This window comes from Galeopterus variegatus, unplaced genomic scaffold (genome assembly GCF_000696425.1).
Source record: "Galeopterus variegatus unplaced genomic scaffold, G_variegatus-3.0.2 Scaffold88, whole genome shotgun sequence".
NCBI classification, from domain to species: Eukaryota; Metazoa; Chordata; class Mammalia; order Dermoptera; family Cynocephalidae; genus Galeopterus; species Galeopterus variegatus.
In genome coordinates, this window is record NW_007726199.1 from 933,418 (window position 1) to 960,529 (window position 27,112).

At 40.9% G+C, this 27,112-nt stretch overlaps 2 protein-coding genes across 2 annotated transcripts in view; both read right to left on the bottom strand.

Moving 5' to 3' along the window:
• The window catches only part of SLC9B2 (solute carrier family 9, subfamily B (NHA2, cation proton antiporter 2), member 2), a 61,046-nt gene extending 59,711 nt beyond the window's left edge, over positions 1 to 1,335 (bottom strand). The window contains exon 1 of the mRNA XM_008580907.1: positions 1,127 to 1,335. The gene's annotated coding sequence lies outside the window, so the exon portion shown is untranslated. The remainder of the gene's footprint in view (positions 1 to 1,126) is intronic.
• Positions 1,336 to 3,984: 2,649 nt separating this feature from the next.
• On the bottom strand, positions 3,985 to 26,204 carry BDH2 (3-hydroxybutyrate dehydrogenase, type 2). Its single transcript, XM_008580918.1, has 10 exons — positions 26,148 to 26,204; positions 22,691 to 22,782; positions 21,764 to 21,842; positions 18,833 to 18,929; positions 17,627 to 17,735; positions 12,302 to 12,362; positions 10,430 to 10,543; positions 7,330 to 7,388; positions 6,690 to 6,782; positions 3,985 to 4,268 (listed from the first exon to the last, which is right to left on the bottom strand). Exons 2-10 carry the CDS (start codon positions 22,763 to 22,765, stop codon positions 4,215 to 4,217), a joined length of 741 nt encoding a protein of 246 aa, XP_008579140.1. The 5' UTR covers positions 22,766 to 22,782; positions 26,148 to 26,204; the 3' UTR covers positions 3,985 to 4,214.
• Between the last annotated feature and the right edge of the window lie 908 nt (positions 26,205 to 27,112).

The following is a 27,112-nucleotide window of genomic DNA, read 5'->3' on the forward strand; positions in this document are numbered from 1 at the left end:
TCAAAATCTCAGGCAAGTCATCTACTTGCTGGACCCTAATTTTACATCCAGAGCTCTAGCTAGAAGGGAGTCTAGGAAATGTTTTTAGCTTTCCAGTTTCTGCTGTACAAGAAGGTATAGGTAAGAAGCCCGGTGGGAATGCAGGTAGGAAGGGACGTGAGTGCCAACTTCCACATCCAGCACATGTACTTTGTGTATATGCCCAGGACTTAGACCTAGGTCACCAACTCTTGTGCACTTATTTTTATAATGCTTTCTATGGAAGTCCTAAAAAATAGCAAAAATGTAGTCAACAGCGTTATAATTCTAAAGACACTTGTATGCTAGAAAATACACCATGTGAATCAGTCACTTTGCTCACATCGTTAGTATAGCGTGAATCACATTTCCTAATTACTCGTTTAGGTTACATTCTGAACCACCTAATTTAAAACCCTGTATGGTAGAAAATGTATTTCATTAATATTTGTATCTTCTGTCCCCATGCCTGCTTGGCACAAAGAAGACACACAGGTATTTGCAGAATTGAAAGGTTTCGTTCTCGACTTTGAGAGAAACAGTAAACCAGAACTTCGTGAGAGTGCTGTGTAGCAGCAATAACTGTCAAGTGGAGGCCCCGTTACAGAGGGGGTGGGGAAAGGGGTTTTAGTTGGTTAAAACAGAGGGTGACCTGACTAAGATATCTGCTCCGTCTCTATCCAGTGGTGGTATCAATTTCTTGCTGAGAGATTTACTGAAAGGGTGGCTTCCTGCTATTAATCTTTTGGGCCACCAAATGACATCAGAGTTTAGGGAGAAATAACAAGGGTGAGATAAGCCAATGCCTGGTAAGTAAAAAAGCTACAGCCTCAACGTGCGCTTTCAGCAGGCGGTTATATTCTCCAGTCAGTGGGGTCTGACTGGGTCCTAACCCAGTCCACAAATCAACACCCTTCGGTTGATTTGAGAACTACAACAAAAGCAAACAAGAAAAACGCACTCCAACACCACCTGACAACAGTAAACACACGCACGCCACTGGGTGTGCCACCAGAAAGGGCGGGGCCCTCGCTCCCGGTCTCTGGCGCCCACAAGGCCTGCAAGGTTCCCGCCGCGGGCGCCCCAGCGTTCTCCCGGGGCTACTCACCTGGCGGTCTCCCGCGCAGGCGACTCGTCTCCGCCCGATCTATTAGGAAATGGGCTAAAAGGCCTGCCGGGGAGGCGCTGGAGCCTGTTCTAGCCGCGGCGCGCTGGGTTTCCCGGTCGGCGCATCGTGCCAGGAGGAGCCCGAGGCTACAATTATTGCAGATAACTGGGTGCACGCTGAGACACCCCGCCTTCTCCACACCCCCGCTGGGCGGCGCCGCCGTGGCAGGTCTGAGCCCGCGGCGCCCCGGGGTGGCCTCGGGAGCAAGTCTGGGTGGGTCTGGGCCCCGCAGCGGCTGCCCTGCGCGGCCACCGCTGGGTTTCGCGTCCGGAGGCGCTGTTGGCATCGGGCCGCGTGGCTCCCCCGGGGCGGGTGGCGCCAGGCTGACCACGGGCCCACTTCCCGGGAACTCAGAGCATGACTCCCGCGGCCCTCCAGTCGCTTGCTCTCGCTGGGCGGCTGCCGGCCCCTGGTGACAGGACGAGCGCGTTCCCCGGGCGAAGCTCCCTGGAGAGGGGACCCAGTCTTCCCGGCGATGGCCAGACCCCGCGCGAGGAGGCGGCGCCGGCCCTTGGAGAGCCGGGAGTGCAGGCCGAGCAGCCAGTTGCTTGCTTTATCATTCTCTAAAGCAGCCTCTACATTCTGTTATTTTTACTCCACCTTGTAGTTGTACTTTTAAGAAGTGTCTTCTCAGGAGCAATGGGAAGACAGGATTCTTTCTTCAGATGACCGATTAAATGGCAGGATGAAGTCATTCCCCCGTTTATCGCTTCTTTAACAAGTGCCCTCCTTGCTGTATTTAGATTTTAACCCTTTCGTCAAGTTTACTTCTTTTTCATTTCTCACTTCTATTTTCGTGTCTTCCTTCCCTTTATATTTACCCCCTCCAACTGTGTGTGTGTGTGTGTGTGTGTGTGTGCCCGCGTGCGTTCCTTACCTGTTTCTCCTTTAAGTGCCAATTTTAATCTCTGCTTTTCAGACAAGAGGGACTATCCTAAGATAAATTTCTCCACCACAGAAAACACTCATTCTTGTCTCTCAGGTCCTCCCTTCTGAAGAACCTAAGTTTCATCCGATATCCTTTAAAACGAATGCTTCCTCTTCCAAAGCTTGCAAAAATTTCTAGTGACATCCAGCTTCCTCTTACCACAAGAATGAAATATATTTTTCCTTTTCTTTCAGTCATATGATCTTTATTGATATGTCACCCAATTTGACTAACATGACTTTGGAGAACATTATATTTTTGGTGAGATTTTACTGTTTTTATTGCTTACAATGTTTATAATGTTTTATAGTTTATGGTTAGCTCCAAGAGAACTAACTTAGCATTTGTTAATGTTAGAATCCATTTTGTACAATTCTTTATGATGTGTTTATTTAGAGTTCATTTGTTCATGGCTATACATAAACATGTATACCTGCTTACGGCATTAAGTATTTCATGACATACTTATGTTTCAGTGTTTCATTAATGCACTAGATAAGAACTTCAGAATTTTGATTATGATACACCAAAAGAAGCCCAAGTCATTTAGCCCAACTCCCTAATTTCATAAAGCAGAAAGCTAAAATCCAAGATAAGTTAGGTGATATGGTCTGGGTCACAAGCCAAGCCACCCATGATCTGGTAATGGAATATCTGGTCCAGAACCCTAGAGCAAATCTTAAAATCAATGGACTTTTTTGGAATGTGAATCAAAATCTCCTTTGCTATAAATTTTAATTCACCTCCATCAACTGCATAGTATTCTTAGTCATACATAAAATGTTATCCTTTCATTGTCCATTTCAAAATTTCCTTCGTTAATATTAAGTTTCTAGGAAAAAAGACTAAGAATAACTGCTCATTTATTGAGTATCTCTATGTGCATCATACCATTTGGTCTTCTGAGGTAGCAACAAATAAAAAACCAACACAAAACCCTAAAATTAAAATAAAAAGAAAAAACTTCTCCCTAACAATGTTATGGAATTACTATCCATAAATTTACTTGAACTTTTTCTCAAAAAAAAATTCTTAAACTTTGTTTTCTGTTATATAATTCATTTACATTTATTTATCCATAGACTATTTCCAAATTTCATGTTCTCTTGTCTGTTATCCTGGAATTTGGTGAAGAAATCTGCACTTAACCTAAAAAAAAAAAATCCCTCAAACTGACAATATTATTAATTAGTTAATAGTACTTAATTAACAAGTGATGATATCCATTAAGTATAAACACTGGATTATCTTTTCTTTAACCTAACAGATCAACAATATAGTTCTGAACCTAAACTCCTTTTACTGTAAATTATTGAAGCCAAATTCCTTCCTACTTTTAGTGTTAATTTATGATGGTATAAAATTTTAAAATTAGGACCTGCATATGAAATAAGGCAGAATTGTACAATAATATTTGAATATTGGAAAAAATATTAATTGGAAGAAATTTAATTTCATATGCTGCTATGGATTGAATGTTTTAATCCCCCCAAAACTCATATTTTGAAACCCTAACCCCCAGTGTGGTAATATTAGGATGTGAGGCCTTTAGGAGATAATTAGGTCATAATGATGAAGCCCTCATGAATGGATTAGTGCCCTTATAAAAAGACACAGGAGAGCTTGCTTTCTCTCTCTGCTCTTACTATGTGAGGACACAGTAAGAAGATGACTATCTGCAAACCAGGAAGTGGGCCCTCACCAGGCACTGATCTGTTAGCACCTTGATCTTGCACCTCCCAGTGTCCAGAGTGTGAGAAAAAAATGTTTGTTGTTTAAGCCACCCAGTCTATAGTAATTTACTATAGCAACCCAAACTGACTTCGATGCTTACAAATTGAAGTTTATTTTTAAAACTATTCTCTTGCAATGAGTTTAATATTTTTTATTTCATTTACTTATAATGATTTCAGAAGAGATCAGAAAGAGATTAATATATTTAAAGAATCAGACTCTCATGAACAGTGTGATTATTAAAAAGGGGTTGTTTTCATTAAGCAGTCATTAATAGGAAAGAGATGATCAGTGAGTTTTCTTCACAGCTAGGTTCACTGTGGAGAGGAAGAGCCTGCCTTCCTTCCCACCAAGGAGATCCCGAAATCACAGGCTCCAGCCTCCATCAATGATGACAGGGTTACCTGTTACATAGGCAGACTGCATGATAAACACAGGAGACAGAAAAATTAGCCAGGTTTGACACAGGCTGCTTTTAAAATTTTTCTATGACTTTGGTAACTAAACAATTTACTCTTGTGCCTACAGAAAACCTCACTTAAAAACTTAATTTAGGAAAATCCAAATTAAAGTTTGAATGATTTAGAACTACTGAGTATTTTTGTGATCTAGGGCTAAATGGCCTCTGGTTGGCATCTGAGCACTTGCAACATTCTAAGCAGAGTCTGTTAGGTGTTTGGTCCCCAGATCACAAAATTAAGGAGTGGTGATGTATAGCCATTCCCCAGATTAGGGTAAAGTGCAGGCAACACATTTTCATTTTGAAACTCAGAACTATTTAAAACTAGCTGAATTTTATATACCACTAATAAATTTTTGAACACAAGTGTGTCAGAAATAAAGTGGTCATGTTAATGACGAAATAGAATTTTTTAAAAAAGGTATCCTATATTTAGTTGATCAATATACAAAGGTAATTCCAGAAACTTAAGTGTACTAAAATGTTTTTTAAATTTACATAAATAATAATAATTATTATAATCAATTAAGCTATGAAAAAATATTCTCTACTAGTTTTAGATATCCAAATCTGTGTAAAACTAAAGGATTTTAAAACAAGAAATACTGGTTTATTCCCACAAATTTCTCATTTTCCAAAGAATTAAAGCTGAAGTGATCCTTTTGGTAGAAATTTAAAACCCTTTTTTTTTTTTTTTTTTTTTGAGATTTAAAAACCTTTTAACTGACAATGGATAATAAGGATTCAAATTTGTGTTCTCGGTTTTATTTTATTTTATTTTATTTATTTATTTATTAATTTAATTTATTTATTTAAAGATGACCAGTAAAGGGATCTTAACCCTTGACTTGGTGTTGTCAGCACCAAGCTCTCCAAGTGAGTGAACTGGCCATCCCTATATGGGATCCGAACCCGGGGCCTTGGTGTTATCAGCACCACACTCTCCCGAGTGAGCCACGGACAGGCCCTTGTGTTCTCAGTTTTAAATTCTTCTAAAGTTGGGAACAATGGAGGAGGCAGGAAGGAAAGATATTACATACGGACTCCTCTGGGCCAAATGTCCTTTTGTTTCACATTTCAAGCCAGAACATTTTCAAATTTGGTAACCAAAGCTCTGGCTAAACAAGGATAATGTAGCTTATCAGCAGCATTCTTAAATTAAATGAGCTCTTCTGAAGATACGGATTCAAAGAAATCACAAGGGCTAATGTGCTTGCTCCATTAATAATTTGTCTAGCATTTTCCCCAACTATGAACAACTGTTGTTAATAGTTCTGAGAAGTGGTAACTGCTCTGTCACTAAAACATTTCAACCCCTGTATGTGTCATATCACCAACCACCTGGTATGCACCAAGTTAGGAGCTAGCTGATTAGTAACATACATTCTCACTCCTACCTACTCCCCTTTCCTTCCCTCTTCTCATGCATTGCAGTGCCCTGTTTATGTAGTATTCAGAACGGAGGAGGATCTTGTGCTCTACCCCATATAAACATAGTTTTTGCTTTTTCAGCGGTATGCCATATAAAAATATACAAAAGCTATTTAAGGAAGAAACTGGGTACTAAACAGATGCAAAGTGGAGGAGACAGAATTAGGAATTTTCATACGTGATGACAAACAAGTAAGAATTAATAGGAAAAAAGAGCCAGTGGAATCCTCCCAAACAAGTCACTAGTAAAACTTAAAAACACCATGTGCCAATTCTTCATCCCCTAAACACAATTAAATCTGGTTAACCCTCTCCCTATTTCACCTGAATCTCTCATAATCCTGAAGGTTCATTTATTTGGCTTACATTTAATCGGAGTTTCCCAAATTGTAATTTTTTTTTTGTCAGCTGACCAGTACAGGGGTCAAACCCTGGAGCTTGGTGTTGTCAGCACCATGCTGTAACCAACTGAGGTAACCGGCCAACACACCCCATGGTAATTTTTGTGTGTGTGTGTGTGAGACCGTCAGCACTGCGCTCAGCCAGTAAGCGCTGTGAGCGCACCGGTCATCCCTATATAGGATCCAAACCCGCGGCGGGAGCGCTGCTGAACTCCCAGTGCCGCACTCTCCTGAGTGCGCCACGGGCTCGGCCCCCATGGTAATTTTTAAAAGCAATTGTCTCCCAGAAAATTGAGGGCTTTAATTGTTTTCAATCCATTTCATTTGCTACAAGATTTTGTGACATGTAAAGCTGAATGAGGAAGAGTCAGTGGCTGAGATCAAACGGGCCTTTCTACAAGCAAATTAAATCAGAACTTATCTCTATCTCGTAAATGCAGAATCTTAGCATATATATGCCATAACTCTTTAAAATGACATTATTTTGATGAGCAAGTCATGATCAAATGGGACTGAGGATAATGAACTTTCTTGGAGAACAGTACTTACTTCATCAGAAGCCAAATACACGCAGAGAAGGGCTATTTCTTCTGCAGTTGCAAATCTTCCTGTCTTCTGTCTCTTCAGGAACTCTTTCAGTGCCTGTGACCACAGACCACACTAGACATCAGTGATGTGAGCTGACGTATGTGCTCACCTGTAATCCTGCAAGGGGTCAGAGGCAGGAGGAATCTATGGAGGAAGTACTGGCTTGCTGTCCTGATGAATCATCAACCAGGGTTATGGTGGCTCTCTCACCTAGGCTACGCACAAACCCACAGACACTGTGACAGGTTAGAAAGCTGATATTAAAGATGAGAGCATTTCATTTTTTTCATTTTTAAAATTGTGGTAAAACACATAGTATAAAAATTTATCCTCAACATTTCAAGTGTACAGTTCAGTAGCGTTAAGGGCATTCGCATTGTTGTGCGTGCCACCATCAGCGTCATCCATCTCCAGAGCTATTTCATCTTGCAAGAGGAAAACTCTCTATATGTTAAGCAACAACTTCCCACCTCCTCACCTGCCCCCCAGCCTCTAGCAACCACCATTTACTTTCTGTCTCTGTGGAAGTGTCTACTCTTGGTAAAAAACAAGACGTTTTTTTAACCAAAAAGTTTAAACACATTTAAAATGCTGGATATACCTCATCAGGATTTTGTCTGGCTTGTATTCTTTCTTGCAGAGATGGAGTATCAACTGTGCCTAAATCAAAGGGGGACATTCAACTTGGTTACTTACTTAAACTGAAAAAGAAATTGATAATTAAATTTTAAATTTCCTTTCCATGTGATACAACAATCAGTGAAATCCTTCTCCTTAACTTAAAACAATTTCATCTCTGCCTGCCTGACCTCTTATTTAGTATGCTTCTAACTTCTTTAGTAACATTTCTATGATTTTTACAAACACAGGCTATGATTCTTCATGACACTAGGCAGGGACTGTGGGTGAATCACTCAGTATTCTCATCAATATTTAGTCACATTGCATTTATATGATGCTTTATGGATTTTAAGCACTTTTACATGTATTATGGCAGCTAATCCTCACAACAGCCCTGAGATGTAGATAAAATCATGCAAGCACTTTGTTAGTACCAGGATCCAGTTTGCCTCAGTGATCAAAAAAACATTCTTTGCTGTCAAGTTCACTGTGGGGATCCTCAGGGACAACTCCACGGTTGCCATAATCCTCAGCAATTTAAGTGGCTCTAAATTTTCTTTATCACCTTGTGCATTTTTATTGGCTTCAAATTTCTATTTTTAACCACTGTTTCAAGTTTTTAATAAAAAATATTATTGAATATTTTACTTTAAACAAGAAAAATAGAACACTAAAAAAATCTTAAATCCCATTTAGTTCACTTTCCTGTAGAGCAAGTTCCCCACACTTTTTTGTTATTTCATATAATCTGTAAATTCTCTTTAACGGGACTTTTCTTTTTCAATCTGAACAGCACTCTGGGGAAACTACGTGATCTTTCTGAGGATGTTACAAATAATTGTATAGTCAAACCCTGAGGTTCATCTTTAGACTGGGCTCCTGAGAGTGTCATAGATTTCATCTCTGCTTAGAAACCATTTCTTAATTTTAGCATCATTTGCCATTTTGGGGGGGAGGTTGGCAATCTTCACAATCAGAAATCATGGCTTCTTTTTGAAGCTTTTTCTTTATCTCTCTTCTGACATTTTACTATAAGCAGGCAGAACTTTCAACACTCTGGGTGAAAATCACCTAAGCTACATCACCCAGCTAATTTGAAGCACTTTCTTTTTTTTTAATTTTATTTTTATCATTTTTTTTTTGTTTTAACTTCTCAGTATACATTATAGTTGATTTTTGTGTCCCTTTACCTGTTTGAAGCACTTTGTATCTTCACATTACTGCAGGCAACAATGTTGTTAAACTTTCTGAAACTACATAACAAAGATTCCCTTTCAACCAGTTTCTAATAATATTTTCCTTCCCTTATCAATAGCCTCCTCAAAGTCCAAAATTTTACCAACCATGTGTTCTTTAAGCTTCCACTAAAACTCTCCTCAAAATCCTAACAGCTTTAACAGCTTCTCCCACTGAACTCAATAAGCAATATATTGTACATATGGCTGGTACAAACGGCTACTAAATGAGATCGTAGAGCAAGCCCTTGCCTTCAGATTAATTCCATTGTCATTGGACTCTACTGTGTCCATGGCACAGACTCACACACCGTGCCACAGTCTACACAAGTCCAGCTGGAGCTTTGTGACTATACAACCATCAGCACCATCCCAGACACACTCAGTCCTCCTCAGGTTTTCTTCTGTGACTGGCTCAGTGAGTCACGGCTAGTTCCTTGTTCCAGAGAGTTTGATAACATATTTTCCAATCTTCTGAAAAGTCCAGCTGCTAAAACAACCATATTTTCCAAAATCATTTTGCCATTTATTCCACTGCATAAATGGCACGAAGAATAGCTAGACTGAAGTATCGCCAGTGTGTGCATCAAAACCAAGAGAAACTATCTTTCCTGTATTCTGTTTTCTTAGTGTTACCTATGTTTACATTTCTATTCCAAGAAAAATAAAACAAAACATCTTCATCACTGAAATTCTGTAGCTTGAAGGGTATTCAGTAGTTTTCCCTCTTTAAGCCAGTTGCTTCCCACCTGAAATTCAATAAGCATCTCCTGTGGGATTTTCCAAACGACACACAGTTCTTCCTGTCAACCTCTTCCCCCAATTCTGGCATGCCCTTCATGTTTAGGAAGGCCCCACAGGTAATTGTGAAATTCTTCCCCTCCACAATCCATGACATCAGCTGTGAACTACTAAGAGAAACCTTGATCCTGGATATGTAATATTTAATTTCTTTTCATAATAATAATAATAATCTTTATTAGGCACCTTGTATTCATTTTGGGCTGGTGGAACCAGGTGAAAGGGCATACCTATTTAATAGATATACCCACAGTTATGAAAAAATGAGACATACCCACAGTTATTAAGAAAAGGAAAGTTCTGTTTTTCTTCTTTCCTTTATGTGAAGGGTCAGCATACTTTTTTGATAAAGAGTCAGATTGTAAATATTTTTGGCTTTGAGAGCCATTTGCTGTGTTGCAACTACTCAACTCTATTCAGCAAGAAAACAGCCCATAGCCAATACATAGGCAAATTGGGTTTGGCTGTGTTTCAATAAAACTTTACTTACAAAACAGGAAGTGAGTCACATTTGGCTGCAGGCCATAGTTTGCTGGCTCCCTTTTAATAGAATAAAGAAAGGATAATGCCTACTTTTTATTTATGGGCCACCCCTGGTGATTTACATGACTCTAGTAGATCCTTGTGTTCTGGGAGACTCTCCTTACTTTCTGCCTGCTGTCCTGTGAGTATGGTCTACTTTCATCTTTCCCCTGATGTATTTCCCCTAACAAGGTCATCCCTGATCTGCTTCTAAAACACTAAGCCCTGGCCAGTTATGTCTCTTAGCCACTTGATTCTAAATTGTCCCACACACACGAGTAGCATTTAAACCTGTTGTATCTGTGGCTCATTCCTAATGCCTTAGGATTTTTCCCAACTAACAACTGGACTGCTATCTTAATAAGCCCAGACCCTTTTTCCTTTGAACTTCTCCCAATGACAGAATGCAATATTATGTGTGGTAAAAAAAAAAAAAAAAAAAAGCTTATATAAAGAAATCTATCACAGTGACAAACGTGATCTCTGAAGGACAAATTTACGGCCTTATAGTGCCTAACTCACCCGGACACACACAGTTGCACCTGATCCCCTGCTGGATGAAGTCTGCAGCCACAGACTTCGTGAGGCCAATCACAGCTGCTTTGGTTGTGCTGTACACACATCTGTTCACAACTCCTGAGGGTAAAGGCAAGGTTTAAAAATCAAAGGACTCAGAAACATAGTTTCCTTAGAAAGGGACCACAAATGTGTTTCCCCAGTAGCCACTTTCATGCTTCCTCCCCTTTTAGAAAAAATTAATATCAGGTTTTCTCCTTTAATAGGGCAAGTGTCTGAATCTAGAAAAATAATATCAATATAGGCACAATTTAGTTGAGACTTAGGTGTTGAGATGCTGCACTTATTTAGCAGCAGTAGTCTTTTTTTTTTTTTTTCCTTTTTGTCTTTTTACGTGACTGGCAATGGATCGCAACCCTCAGTGTCGCGCCCGTACCGGACCGGGACCGGCAACGGGATCGCAACCCTCGGTGTTGCTCCTGCACCTCGCTCAGCCAGTGAGCGGCTGGTCTGTATGTGGGATCCGAACCCTCGGCGGGAGCACCACCACGCTTCCCAAGCGGCGCACTGTAGCAGTGCGCCACCAGGCCGGCCCTAGCAGCAGTAGTCTTAAGTTGCTCATCATTAGTAGGTATAACCTTTAGGCAGCTTCCGAAAGAAAATAAGGGTAAAGAAACAAAACAAAACAAAACAAAAAAACAAACAATAAAACAAGAGGCCTAGGCACTTCATATTCCTCTCTTGTGTGTGCTTACTGTGTGTATCCTTGCAAAGAGAAGGAATGTTATCTCAGCAGTAGCTATTTCATTTTAAACTCACAGATCCATCTGTGCCAGATCATGACCTTATCTACATGTTGCACTGCTATCCTAGCCCTTCATCTTGACTTCTCATTCATGGCCCAGGTCAATTATATTTGTGAAGCATTCCTGTTGGGCCTTAAAAACTAACGCCACCTTAAGTGACATTACAAGCGGCGCCATTATGGGCCCACAAGGGCGTATTAATGTGGCAGCCTAAGACTGCAACGGGAGGAAGTAGGGTGGGGGTGTCTGCGGGAACCTTGCCTAAGCCCTTATTGGCCAAATACGTGCTTCTGTGCTCCTGAACACAATAGCTAGGCATTGAGACAGGATGCATGCCCTTGAAGCTGATTGGATTATGTTAAAACCTCCCCTCCCTATCTGCCTATAAAAGCAAGTGCTTGTGTGATAATAAATGGAACTGCTTGACAGAACCCCCGCGTCTGAGTGTCCTTTAATGGGGCTGTTTGGGGGACCGGCGGTGTGCTCACCTCTCTTCACGGCTCTCTTTCCCCGTCTCCTTCCAAAGGGGACAGGAGGGAAAGAGGAATCCCGGGCCGTTTGCTCGCCCACCAGAAGGAACGAGGCTAGGGCTGTACGGGTCGGCCAGCGACACACCCGACACATCCCCCAAACCCACAAGCAGTTACTGCCCGTGCTGTGACAGCACTTTGTACATGCCTCTGTCATAATACACTCACACTGTAGAAGATGCATGTGTGTCTGCCTCACTCTCCCTTGGGACTGTGAATTCTTTTGTGCACAGGGGCACAGCACATCATTCTTGACTAAACGACAAATCTTTTCTTCTCCAGCTCAATATTCATTTCCATACCCATTAGAAAGAATGAAAAGGAAGGCAAAGAAAACAATTTTTTATTTAATTTTACTACTGGCTCACATTGACGGCAAAAGGTCTGATGGCTAAGAAACTCACTACCAATTGTTTTAGAAAAATACAGTTTTGAAATTATGTGTAGGTTTTATGAGCTCTGCTATGCTTGTTCCCCAAACCCATAGCTCTTGAGGGAGTGTGCCTATGAGTATTACGATCCCCAGAGGGAGCTAAACCTACCTTTGATGCTGGAAGCCACAGAGGACATGTTGATAATGTTGCCAGATTTCTGAGCAAGCATCTGCCAAAACAAATCCAAATTCAAAAACATTTCCACTCTGTAGGCTAGAAATACTATCTCTTTAGAAGATTTGCATTTACTTATGGTTTGCAGAACTAATTTGATCATCTTATTAGCTATTAACGTTAAGCACTGCCAAGCAGTCTTAACAGTGAACCCACAAGATCTCACCCAGTGTTGCTGGGAATTGACGGCATGTATACAGAGCTACTGGCATTTCCCAGGGGGATTGCCACCCTCCCATGGGACAAGAACATCAGCAAGACCACGAAAATGAATTCTGAGCTAAATGGAATGAGAATGAATGTTACTCATTACTGTGTGTTTCTGCCCTTGGGAAAATATTACTCCACTCCACACATATTTGTTGAATACCTGCTGTGGTCAGGTATTGTGCTAGGTCCAGGAGATTCAACGTTAAAGGTCACAATCCCTGCCTGAGGGGAGCAGTCGGTCTGATTGGAGTAGCTGACATAACCAGCATCAAGTGACAGCAGAAAGTTCCACAGAGATGTAATGGGAGGGCAGGGGCAAGAAGAGAGCAATCCAGACTTCAAGACACTCAGAGGGAGCTCTTGAGGAGAAAGCATGCGGGCTGAATTTTGAAAACTACAGTTAGTCAGAAAAATAAAAGAAAAGGGTGTTTCCAGGAGAGAATGCCACATGTATAAAGGCTCCATGGGGGGCTAGGAGGAGGGGATGAGTCTGTCTGGAATGAAGGGCATGGCAGGAATGAGGCTACAGAGATCAACAGGGGCTCAATTAAGGAACTTGGGTTTTACCCTGAAGGCAATGTGGTGACACCGAAGGGTTTAATGCAGAAGAGGAGTGGCATGGTCCGATTTGGAGATTACAAGGATTACTCTGATGCTATACAAAGGAGACCAGCAAGGAGCTGATGCAGTGATTTAGGAGCCACAGAAATGTCTGTGGGTAACAGTGTGGAGACTGCTGAGGCAGGATGGGCAAGACTTGGTAACTGGTTACTTGCAGGAAGGAAGAGTCTCATCCATTTTAAGATCATGTTTCCTAAGGACACCTCCCTCAGCATTCCCCCACTAAACTGTGAATTTATTAATAGGGGGGTCTTCAGCTTTTCTTTATCCTCCTAAACAGTGTAGACAGTAGGCAGTCATAAATTCTGATGAATCAGAATCTCCTGAAATGCTACTTCAAAATGCAGATTGCTGGGTCCTGCCCCAGACCTACGTGAATATGTAATGAAAAAAGCAGCTACGAATTAAAAAACATTTTCAAATGAACTGATATTTTATTAATTATAACATGTATATATGTTTGTAAGATAATATAAGTATGTGCAAGGGCATGGGCACTCCGAATGTTTTGGGGAAAGAAGCAGGAAGTTGAGAGAACTCCTGGCTACGGGGCACTAAATTCTCAGTGCGCTCATTGGCAGATGACCATAAAGAACAGGGTGGGGGACGGGGAGTACAAGAGCCCAGTGAAGAGTTACAATAACTGCTGGAGGGAATGGAAGAACACAAACTAGAGAACAGAAGAAGGAAGCCCAAGATATGTCACGTCATGAACATGAAGTAAAGAAAGGGTTTCTAAAAGGAAGGAGTCTCAACAGGCAGTGTAAAGTGTCTAGAGAAAAAAATCACTGCTGTTGGGATGAGTGTCTTCAGCAGCTTCCAGAAAAAGAGGTATAGGACAGGGGAAGGTGAATGATCAGATGGGTCCAGAGCTGGGGTGGCAGAGACGACATGTTTCTTTATGGTTTTCTACTTACTTTTTATTTTGATACTTAGCCACTAATTATAGCTAAGAGCAGAGTCTAAAATAACCCCAAAGCATTGTGTTGAATGGACTGAAAGGATATAAGGAGAGGCTGAGACACAACCAAGCCAAGGAAGACAGCAGGGGAAAAATAATATTTAACTCAACTGTCTTTTTCTACATAATAAAGGACATAAATGAAACGGGGTTCTCATAAAAGATACCAGAATGTTAGTAAAGTAAAACAGTGTTGAAAACTAAGGCTTGGGGCCGGCCCGGTGGCTCACTCGGGAGAGTGTGGTGCTGATAACACCAAGGCCCCGGGGTCGGATCCCATATAGGGATGGCCGGTTTGCTCACTGGCTGGGCGTAGTGCTGACAACACCAAGTTGGGCGTGGTGCTGACAACACCAAGTTGGGCGTGGTGCTGACAACACCAAGTTGGGCGTGGTGCTGACAACACCAAGTTGGGCGTGGTGCTGACAACACCAAGTTGGGCGTGGTGCTGACAACACCAAGTCAAGGGTTAAGATCCCCTTACCGGTCATCTTTAAAAAAAACAAAAAAAAACAAAAAAAAACTAAGGCTTGATGTTTTTCTTTATCATTCAGCTTAGGAAATAACATAACCCACTTTTAATACATATAGAATACATATCACCCAATTTAATATATAAAGATGGACTGTTCAGTAGGTTTAGTCTGCAGTCCTCTGAAATTCAATAATTCCTCAAGCAAAACCTTAGAATATAGTCACCTAGGAGACGCTGTCCCCTAACACTCATACTATCCATTCAACCCAGGTCCTTCTGCTGATTCTAGCACCCATAGTCCTTACCTTCTTCCCACTGCCTTCCCAACACCAGCTCAGTGCCTGCTGTCATCGTATAATGACATGTCATGCCCTATGCTCTTCTTGGCTCCCCATGCAACAAGTCCTCTCTGGCAAGTATGACTATCAAGTGAAGTGCCTGGTAAATAGGAATGCTATATAGGATTGATCTCCCAGAAACTCAAGTGGAGGTTAGAAAGATCCCTGAAGAGTCCCTCTAGCTGTTTCTAGTTAATTTTACTCAGACCCAGCCCTTCTGTCCTGACTGGCCAGAGCTTAGCTCCTAACCTTGGCAGACCTTGGCCACTTGGGTCTCTGGTGGTTCAATGCCTAGCTTCTGCCTGGATTGATAACCTTGATTTCTTTATTCATTCAACAAATATTTGCTGAGCACTACTATGTGCTAGGGATTCTTCCAAGATACAGCAAGGGGAAAAAGCAAACAAACAAACAATCCCAAATAACAAAACTATCCCCAAATCTTTGCCCTAATGAATCTTCTCTTCTAGTAGAACTTGGATCCTGCATTGACTTCTTCTTAGATATTTTTAACTTGCTTTCTGCCTTTTGGCTGATCTTTCTCTTAGAATGGTTTTCTTTGTTTCTATCCATGAACAAAAATTTCCTACAAGTGTTCCTGTGTTTTGACCATCTGACCTTCCAGATCCGACTAGACTACATATCCTAGCTTCCCCTGGAAAGTTCTAACTTGGTAAATGTGTGTCACAGTTAATGATACAGAGGATCCTAGACAATTAGGGCTGGAAGCGATTGTGCAATCTGTCACCCTTATTTGCTCTGCAGATAGCAGAAACAGACACTGAGAGGGTGCAACTGCCATCTCCCCAGGCACATGGCTAGTTAGGAGCAGAGCTCAGACTGTGCCTAAAGACTTCTGATGTCAGTGTCCAACACCAGAAGTCAAGTTGGTCAGTGTAGTTCACTAAACAAGTGACACTGAATCTTTCTGATCCCACATCTCAGTCATTAATATCTCTCGGGATTTTTTACATATGTGCTATTGGCTCATATGGACCATTGTTAAGAGGTTTTAAACTACTGGCAGATCACTAATTTGCAAATTAGCATTTGCATATTTTAAAAGTTAGCATTATTTACAAGCTTAAATTTCAGCTCCACTGTACCCCACATCTACTTCCTTAACTAATATCTGTAAAGACATGAATTAGGCTGCTTTTGCAAATGAGTCTCATACAAATGCAGCAGTCTTACCCATTGTGACCTAAGCTTTCCCTTTTACTGCAGCCTCTGTTCCACTCCCACATCCTATGCTAAGGATTTGTTTTCAAAAAATACATTCAGGTTTCAAGTGACACAGATTCTCATAAACTTCAAATAGGTAAAAAAGGCAACTTACATTTTAAGAACATTTGCTAGTTCAACATTCCATGAGCCCACCCAAAGATGCTTTCTAGGCACTAGACAAGCAGATTTGAAAACCTTCCCTTATTACTAAGTCAATGTCTCTAATTTTTCCTTTAAAATTTCCTCTGGATACGTCTTGACATCAGGTTGAATATTCAGAGCAAAGTATCAGCCCTTCTGTGCCATGAACAAAGCCCTCTCCCTGCCCTGGGCTGTACAGCATTCAGTACCGTGGGCCACTCGATCCAGGTTTAATGGAAGGGAAAAGGGCTCTTTGCATTTCACTACAGTTCAATTTACAGCCTCGAGCTGAGGTGGTCCTGTACTCAGTCAACCCTTTCTATTGTTTGAGCCTGTGCTGTCTGCTGTACTGGCTTGTAAGCTAATTCCAAGTCAGGGCTATATGTTTCACATATTTATACCCCCTAGAGCACTTTGGATAGTGCTTCATACCAAAAGGCGCTGAATGCTTATTTGTATAATACGATTAAAAACATCAATGAGTTGTGTGAAGGCTTAGACCTAGGAGGAAAGCTCTCTTTAGCACACATGGTCTCTCATCTGTCCAGTACCTCTGTGTAAAAAAACAGGAGTGAAAGGAGAATATCCAAGGTAGAGAAAAGCAATGGGGAACATGGATTTTGAGAGATTCGAGAAGGGGCTAAATAAACTTCCAGGTTTCGAATCTTGGTTCTAACCACTTGCTAGTTGTGTGAACTTGGGCAAGTTATCTAACTTCTCAGTTTCATCCTGTGTACAGTGGATGTGATAAAATAGTAGCTACCTCAGGACTGTTCCAGTCCTGCTTGCTTCCTTGCTGGTCCCTCTGCCTGGAACCCTCACCCCAGGTATCCAAATGGCTAGCTCCTCACTTCACTTGAACCTCTATGAAAAGTTCATCTCATCAGTGAGGTGCAGCAGGGCTTCACTGATATCCTAGTTTCTTTTTCTTCAGTACTTATAACCGCCCTGCATATTATATGTCTATTTGATTGCTGATTATCCTGTCTCGCCCCTCAATAATAGGATCTACCTTACAGAAGGGACTTAGTTTAGTTCACTGATGTGTTTTGTGTGTCAAGAATGGAACCTGGCATGTAGAAAGTGCTCAATAAGCACTCCTTGAATGGATAAACTGGAAGGTTGGATGAATTAATTTATATTAAATGCCTTGATATAAATGTTCAGTGCATGTTCATCATTTTGTGTTAGCTACCATCACTCTTCAGCACATGTGAGGATTCTTTCTGGGTGCCCAGGACGGAGGCCTAATGTGGTGCTTATCCTGGCAGTGGTGGTCATCTTACTTTAGGAAGGAAGGCCTTGATCATCAGGTACATGCTGCGGACATTGAGATTCATTGAGAAGTCCCAGTCTTTCTCCTCACAGTCCAGGACAGTTCCATGATGAACAAAACTGGAGGAGTGATTAAACAGTGGAGAAAAAAACTGCCATTAAAAAATTTTTATTCTGTTTGCTGGTCATTTCTATTGTCACTTATTTACTTAGACCATGTTTCTTTCTCTCTTCAAGACTTCAGACTATTCAAACATAGTATCATTTAGTACATTAGATCAGTAAGAATGCCAGCAACTTAAGCTAGAATATTCATCTGAAAACAACACCCTTCTTCTAAAGGAAGAAAGCAAGAATTTGGAACACTAAACATAAGAAGCTCTATACCAACTGCACTGGAAACATCAATGCCATTCACAACAAACAAATAAATGAGAACAGGACATCTGTCCTACTTGACTCCTGTTTCAAGAGCGACAGTGCCCACAGGTGGCACAGATTGAGCATTCTCAAGGGAAATCAAAATTGCAAGGAAAACAAGTGTCTCAACATCTCAGGGTACTAAGGTTGTATTGCTACTGTACAGTTCCAACATACTAAGTAAATAAGGCAGAAGAAAACAAAGCCCTTAAAATAACCTTCATTCTTTTTCAAGTCACACTTCCCGGAGTCCTTACTGATTTGATCCTCTGGAGCAAAATTATGTAACTAATTATAAAATATGGTTGGTTGTGATTCCCATTTACCACAGTACTTCCAGCTCGAAAGGAATATCAGTTTCCTGACAGGACCACATACTATATCTCTACATTTCGTGTATTGCTGAAAATTTAACAGATGATCAAAAACTAACTTTCCTAACTTTTTTTGAGGTCTCTGGGCATATTCTTATGTGAGGATGAGATTATATATAAAATAGATCATCAGAAATTATTGCCTTAATTTTCATATACTGCACACACGATACAGCTTTGTATCATTACCAGTTATCTTGAGTAGACTTTAACTGCCTTTAGGTTAAATCCATGTCAACCTCTATGGCTGTCTTACTTGCTGAATCTTACGTGTGACAACAATGGTGTCTGAAATCTAGCCATACTTCCCAAGGAATATATCATGATTCACAATGAACAATTTTTCCATATTATCAAAATTCTTTTAGTAAAGTCATAGAAAACTTTCTTTAAGGAAAGTGAAATGAAAAAATTATGAATTACCCAGCAACATTAAAGAGAACATCAAGTCTCTCAACTTCATCGGCAAACTGATCAATTTGTTTCTTCTTTGTCACATCAAGGACACGAGTTTGAATACCTGAAAAATAAAACAAAAGACACAATTTACCTATAATCGTACAAAATGTTTAGCCTGGAAGACTTAGCTGTATGGAAGTGTGAAGTGTGAGGACCGCGACATCTATCTAGTTAGTCTTCAGAGGATCACTGACCATTACTAGGGCCTTAAGAATCTCATTAGCAAACATTTAAAGTCCCATCTTGATCCCACATCCCACTCCCTCCCTCTTTCTCCATTTTCTTTTTGTTTGTTTTTCGGCGGCCGGCCTGTATGGGGATCTGAACCCATGACCTTGGCATTACCAAGTGAGCTAACCAGCCAGTCCTTCTTTCTGTTTTCTAAATTGAATAATCAGGGTTCTTTCAGAATAATGACTTTACAGTGAAGTAAGACTGATCTACATTAAGTGTGTCTCAGTAAGTCAGTGGTAATAACTACAACTGGGCTCTTTTTAGCCCATTCTTTGACCCAGAGATTGAGCTGCTTGTACAGAAATGCTGTATCCTGTCTGAGTGAGGGGTGGGGAAGGGCAGGAGTTATAGGACAAGAGACTGTATTTGTGAGCCTCACCTTTATGTCATTTCCATTTTTTTATTAGAAATAACTGTTAGTCAAGGGTATCATCACTTATTTCTATACTAAATTGCAAAGAGAAAGAATGAGGGGGTCACAGAAAGGGATGAAACACTTGAAGGCTAGATGTGAGAAATCTAGCATGGGGTCTGAGACAGACACACTGTACTAAGTTACTAAAAAAACCCTGAACATCCTCTAATAAAAGCAGCATTTATGTTTTTTTTTTAAAAATATGGTTTATTTTATTATTATTTTTTGGGTATAGAAAGAAAACATTAATAAACAAAGAAAGGAAAGAGTGAAATTTTGTTTCAGAAAGACTTTCTTCCTTTGTGCTTTTTCTATTACAGCATGTTTACTTTGACTTGGAACTATAATTTTCTTCCAGTTAACCAATTCAGGGAACTACTGTAATGCATGTCTGATTATATAATCTGTTCTATTTTGCTGAAAAAGCTTTGGTGTTTTTTTGGCGGCAGGGCGGTATGGGGATCCAAACCCACGACCTTGTTGTTATAAGGCTGTGCTCTAACCAACTGAGCTAACTGGACAGCCCCAGAGGAATTAACTTTCACATGAATTCTCTGTTTTGACCTCTTTGAGGGGAACTGTAATTGAAGTCCTTTGATGCTGGAGTTAGGTTCAGTGTGGTGCAGAAAGTGGTGGTGCACACCTAAATAGTCTGGGTAATTGCTTTGGGTCAAATGTCTCCCCAAAACTTAATTCCCACTGTAATTGTTGAGGGTGGAAAATCCTATTACGGTAACGGAAAGGTGGGGCCTAGAAGAGGTGATTAGATTATAGGACCATGCCATAATGAATGGATTAAAAATGGTGGTCATGTGTATGATTTGGAGGGCATTAAAAAGAAAGTGAATGAGGAGGTTAGTCTCTGCTCTCTCTGTTCCGCCATTTCACAATGTGATACCCTGCTGTTACTGAAGACACCACCAAAGAAAGCCTTCACCAGATGTGATCCCTGGACTTTGGACTTCTAGCCTCTGAAACTGTAAGCAATAAATTTCATTTACCCAGTTCTATGTATTTTGTTATAAGCAACAGAAACAGACAAATACAGTAATCTCTTAGGGTTTCCCATCAGGATATATAATTTTAGGGCTGAGATGTCTCCACTAGCCAGATGTGGCTATTGAGCACTTGAAATACAGTTAGTCTGGGCTAAAATGAGCTGTAAGTGTACATACATGTGGATTTCAAAGATTTAGTATGAAAATGTTGAGATGTTGGTCAAAGGGTCCAATCTTGCTGTTATAAGACGATTAAGTTCTGAAGAACTGATGTACACAGCACAGTTAATAATACAGTTAATAATAATGTGTTGTATACTTGTAATTTGCTAAGACCTTAAGTATTCTTACCACACACACACACACACACACACACACGCACACACACACACACACACATGTGGAGGTAATTATATGAGGTAATGGACATGTTCATTAGCTCAACTATGGTGATCATTTCACAATGTATTTCAAAACATAATGTTGAACATTTTGATTATATACGATTTTTATTTGTCTATTATACCTCAATAAAGCTGAAAAAAGAAAATGATTGAAGTTTGTAATAAGGTTTAATAGTTTAAGTAAAAAAATTTAGTATGAAAAAGAATGTAAAATATTCCATTAATAATGTTTTAGAGTACATGTTGCAATGATAATATTTTAGATAAATTGGGCTAAATAAAATATATTTTAAAATTAATTTTCCACTGTTTCTCTTTACTTTTTTAATGTGTCTACTGGAAAATTTTAAATTACACATGTGGCTCACTTCATGTTACTATTGGACAGTGCTAGCCTAAAGGAGGGGGGGCACAGAAGTGAAAAGTTGTCATCAAAAGTTAACATAATAATGTTAAAATTTCACATATAGTGGGGCTGGCCGGTTAGCTCAGTTGGTTAGAGCACAGCCTTATAACATGAAGGATTTGGATCCCCTTACCTGCCAGGTACCTGTGGATCAAAAAAAAAAAAATTCACACGTAACTTGGTGACTAGGAACTCAATCTCTCAATATGGTAGGTAAATAAGAAATTCTAAGTATACACCTTCAAATTTCTTTATACATTTAAGTATACAGAGTTTTGTATGTAGGTTCACAGAATATATATATATCAGAGAATCTGAATCTACAAAGAAGGCCAGTGGAGCTGAGCAGCAAGGAATATTCTTTCAACATATGAGTATCATTGCTTTATAATACCTTGCAGACTCTGAAGCCCGGATTCAAGCTGCTGAGTTGCTTACCTGGGTACTTTTCCAGTTCCTGAAGTTTGGACTCATTAATATCTGTGGCTATGACTTTAGCACCTTCTCTTGCAAAAGCCTGGTAGACACAAAGTACAAGTAAATCCTTTGTTTACTTGATTAAACTGCTCTCATCAATGGAAAGTCATTTGGCCTTTTTTCCCTTTATTTTATTTTTATTGTTGTCTTTCCTTTTAAATAGGTGGAATTTCAAATTATCTAGTCTCACCTCACCGTCCCCATTGTTATTATTTTATTTATTTTTTATCATTAATTAGAACAATGTGACATACATTGTGCTTATCATTTGACTTTGCCCTTTAAGTAATAATAAACAAAATAGTGCTTTTAAAAACCTATAATTGTTTTTAACATTTCTCAAAGTACTGCAAAACAGGTGACTAAATGTAGCAGGTGACTAAACTCCAAACGATAAGAGAAAAAAATATACTAGTGCTTTCATAAATGCCAAACTTTACCCTACCATTATACTTAAGGTGCATTATTAGCTGAGGTGGGGGGTATAATGTGGGAGAAGCTGATATAAATCAGAAGACAAAGTTAACCTGACAGTCATACCTCCAGAGTCCTAAATCTGAATTGACATAATTTCAAAAACCTATATACTCCTGTAGGGCCCCTGCAGTAGATTTACTATGGTATAGAGAAACAGGCAGAGAAATAAGTTTCTCAGAGTCAAAGGTTACCAGTGATGTCAAATGATAAACATAGGAGGTATTCATTCCTTCATCTGCTTGGCGTCAGTAGTAGTGACTTTTTTTTTTTTTTTGGTAACTTAAGAAAACAGAAGCACAAAAGTCAATTTTTAAAAAAAAAAGTAGAGCAGAATTAAATAATCATGGAATCAGCCTACATAATTTAATACCTCAAAAGTTAGTAAGTAAACAACAAAAGATAATAACTTGCCAAGGCAGCTGCCTGGCCAATCCCCTGAGCAGCGGCCGTCAGGACGATGACTTTCCCATCAAGTCGACCCATCATGGAACCTGCAGTGTAACCTAAAGACAGGTATATTTAATAACTTACACTGTAGCACACAGTCTTGTGCAGACAGGAATATTTAGAATGAGTGGTTCAGTGTGCTCCTTTGAGACCTGAAGACAGCACCTCTGTACAAATAGTTCCACCATCTGAATTCTCTAAGAATGCTTACTCTAGACACGTAGCTTTGTGGATCAAAAACATTTAATACAACCCACTGAACCGGTGACTGGAGACAGACACTGAACTTCAACCTACCATTCTCTTCCTTCAGTACCTGGAGAGGACAGCCTCTGTGGCAGAGACAGCAAGTGTGGAGTCCTTGCCACCATCCTCCCCACTGTCCCTGCACACAGCACTATGGCATTGTGTCCTCACTACTTGGGGCTGCTTCCTGATTTCTCTTCCATAAACTTCTGTTGTGCGTTGCACTGTCCACTACTTACTGTTTTTCCTTTTCCCTTGAAAAGATTTCATAGTTGCCCTCAGAGAGACATTGAAAAAAGGACTGGAAAATTAAATTATGTCCAATATCCCTATTTTACAGATAAAGAAACTGATCAGACCTGTCCAAGGTCACAGAGCCAGTCAATGGCAGAGCCAAAACTAAACTTAGGCTTCCGGACTCTTTTGCTATGTAAACATTTCAACTCACAATACTGCTGATCGTCTTTTAAAGTTTAAGCATGCAGTGGTAACACTTTAACAGATATAATCAGTATTTCTAAAAGGGTGGATTGAGAAACTCTGATACAGGGAAATAAGATGGCATGAGATATTTGGCCAATGCTTGGATTGTGGTTTGCAGGGTGAGAGAACTGGCTGGCCATGAGGCTGGGGGTGGTGGAGTCACATGACATCAAATGAGGCTGTCTCCAAGGAACCAGCTTCCCTCTCTTACTCTGCTCTGTCCTTGATGTGTGACTCTGGCCTAATACCATATCACAAAGTAGCTGCTATGTCCCAAGTCTTCATGTTCCCATTCTAGGCAAAAAGAAAGGAGGAGCAAACACCAAAAGCCTTTCAAAGAAGCCTCACCTTTCCATTGAAGAAGGGAGCCCTCCTCAGAAATTCCCTACATTGCACTGGCCAGATCTCTGCTACTTGGCTGCCCCTAGTATCAAAGGAGGCTAGGGATGTGAGAACTTTATTGTCCAGCCTTTATAAAGTGAAAAGCGGGAGAGGGGTGTGTGTGAGCTGGTTGAGTATTAGCGAACCAACTTCTAGGACATGCACAACTAACTGGCACAATCACTCTGGTCAGTTACCTGCCTGATAAAGTACAGGTTACTAACTTTGCCTAGAGGGCTCACATTATCGTGTCCTTTCTTTGTGAAATTATCTGCATTCTTGTCAGCCAAACTTTTTTTTTTTTCCTGTACCCAGTGTGCTCTTCCCTGTCAAGCCTCGACACCTTGGGCCAAACTCCACATACTGAAGGGCTAGTTACTCCTATAGCAATGGGCATTGACGGATTTATGTACAGGGAGTGACATGACCAGACGCATATTTTAGAAAGATCACTGTGTGTAGACAGCAGACCTGGGCAGGCACGGGAGCTCATCTAGGAGAGGTGTTGGTGAACTAGCAGGGTCAGGGAGACTGGGAGGATTAGAGAAGTGTTTACAAAAGAACAGGCAGGGCCTCGTCACCAGTGGGCTAATTTCATAGATGAGTGGTTTGCTCAGTGTTTCACAGCTACGAATTCAAGCTTAGGCCTTCTGATTGCAGGTCCAAGAGAAGATTTCTTGGCTCACAGCATTATCTCGTTATCACGGTTCTCTAATGCCTAGTAGACTTCTCTAAATCCCCTGGGCCTTGCAGCCCCTGGGCTACTGAAGTAATTGACCTGGAGGCACAGCAACTGCTGCGTCTCTGAATTTGTGCTGAGGTCACCTTCCCAGGGCCATTCCAAGCCAGTGCCTGGGTGGGCACAGTGACTAAAGCAGGCCCATTTCTGGGAGACACAGAGCTCCTCCCCCACAGCCAACTTTGACTGGAGATGCCCCTGAAAGGCCTTGCTGCAGCTTGCCTGCACCTGCACTGAAGCCTAGGAGCTTCCCCCACCTGGCTTCCCTCTCTTCTTCCCTTGTGGGTGGACTTTCATTGTGGTCTGCTGTCTCTCTCAGCCTTCCCTAGTTCCCTCCTCATTTTCACTCATACCAGCATTAACCCAAATAAAATCTGTGCATATTTAACTCTCTCTTGGAGTCTGCTTCTCGAAGGACCAGACTAACACAACCATGTTGTAAGAACAGGCCCCAGGGACCAGCTCATAACTCGCTGATGTTCTCTGATTATGTCCGCATGTTAGGCGATGGAGAAGCTAGGCTCTCACAGTGCCTAACCTACTCTGATGCAAGGAATTTTTACTGTTTTTTTCCTTCTTACATGAGAGATAAAACTGCATTTTTTTTTTCCTTTTTGTCTTTTTTCGTGACCGGCAACAGATTGCAACCCTCAGTGTCGCACCCGTACCAGACCGGGACCGGCAACGGGATCGCAACCCTCGGTGCTGCGCCCGCACCTCGCTCAGCCAGTGAGCGGGAACCGGTCTGTATGTGGGATCCGAACCCTCGGCGGGAGCGCCGCCGCGCCCCCAAGCGGCGCACTGTAGCAGTGCGCCACCAGGCTGGCCCCTAAAACTGCATTTTAAACATGGAAAGAGTTAAGAGAAATTCAATACATACTTTAGAGACTGCAATCATAGTCACCTCCTCCAATCCTGAGCACGGTGTATTAAATAAAAAACAATTATTTCACAGCACTGTTATTAGTGACGTCAGTGCATGGTACTGTGAAGGCACAGGTCAGAGGTTTCTTTAGTAATGTCTGATGCCCCAGAAGCACTTAGTGAACCACAGAGCAGCCTTTTTGCTTACTCTGAAAACCTTCCCCTCGCTGGCCACCCTGCCTTTCTGGGGCCAGATTTCGACGCCAAAGCCTTAATACAGATAAACTGCATTCTCAAACTAAAATGGATTTCTTTGGAAAAATGAATACAAACGTAGCCAGAAATGGTAAAACAAAGCAACTCTCAATGAATCTTACGTGAAAACTGGGCATGTTGGTTTTCTTTCTCTAAACACAGGAATCAAAATGTTAATTTTTTTTTTTTTTATTAGCAGAGACACAAACAGAGCCATTTTCAGGCATTCTAAATGTTTTTAGGATACAGGAAGGAAAATGTTCACTTAAGACAGACATGGTAAAAATCCTTTTCTTTGGCTACTTTGAAAAACTTATAAATATGCCAGGGATTCGTCAAAAACCCACCCTTATCCTGATCTAATTGCTAAGACTAATCTTGAAATAGGCGATGTGAAGAACCTCCCCTCTCCCCAGTCCAAAAGTTCATTTAAAAACTATTAGGAAATCTTACTTTAAAGCGGCGAGTGGATGGCCTCCTCCCGATCTTTGCAGGAGTAACAAACTTGAGACCTTTGTGCAGGAGCAAGTCAAGTGCTTTTTAAGGCATGCTGGGATATGTAGTTCAGCTTCCCTTCAACGCTTGCTAATTCAGCTTCCTTCAGTTTTTAAAAAGAAGTCTCACCGTCCACACACTCTATATGTGTACGTGCTGCCATCTAGTGGAGCACAGGTAGAACTGTTAACTCCAAGTGAAGGTGAAAAGTGAAAAAGCACCTTGGAGCTTACTTAGGATGTGGAAATCATTTCTTTTACTTTGGACTCTCTAGTTCTCTGCCTTGTCAAGAATTATGTGTTGTTCTTGGGAAGTCAAGATTGAATGGGCTGGAGACTGCTTGTGGAAGATAGCAGAGCAACAAAATAGAAGAAACCCAGGTCACTGAAGATTCTGGAGCCTTCCTGGCCTTTGACCTATATTATTTTGAGGGAGGGAAATAAAAATTCCCTTGGTTTTAAGCTGTAGTTTTGACGGTCATTTTGTCATGCTCAGTATATTCTAACACTAATACACATTTAGTGGCCGAATGCCGGTAGCCTGCCTACACTGGGGCTGGTGTTGGGCAGTATGTGGAGCTTGAATGAAAGTGTGGTGGCTTAAAAGAGAAGAATATGCTGGGTAAGAGGAAAAAACCAAGTTTAGTTGAAGAGAACAGAGATATAAAGCCAAAAAGAAAGGACTAGATCTTGTGAGCCCTCTTGGCTAGGCTAGCACCCTGTACTTTATCTACTTAGTGCAATTGAGCAGAGTGGTTGTATAGGTTATTTGTATATGTAGTCATGTGTCACATAACAATGGGGATAGGTTCTGAGAAATGCATGTGAGGCAATTTCATCATTGTGCAAACATCACAGAATGTACTTTCACAAGCCTAGATGCTGTAGCTTACTACACACCTAGGCTATATGACATAGCCTATT

What these genes read in the sequence shown, in the direction of transcription:
- BDH2 (XM_008580918.1), bottom strand. Translation starts at nt 22,765, where the DNA reads ATGATGGGTCGACTTGATGGGAAAGTCATCGTCCTGACGGCCGCTGCT. An exon ending in GTGCAACTGTGTGTGTCCGG is followed by an intron (nt 7,389 to 10,429) that starts GTGAGTTAGGCA and finishes CCTTTGATTTAG; the next exon opens with GCACAGTTGATACTCCATCT. An exon ending in TGTATTTGGCTTCTGATGAA is followed by an intron (nt 4,269 to 6,689) that starts GTAAGTACTGTT and finishes TTTATCATGCAG; the next exon opens with TCTGCCTATGTAACAGGTAA.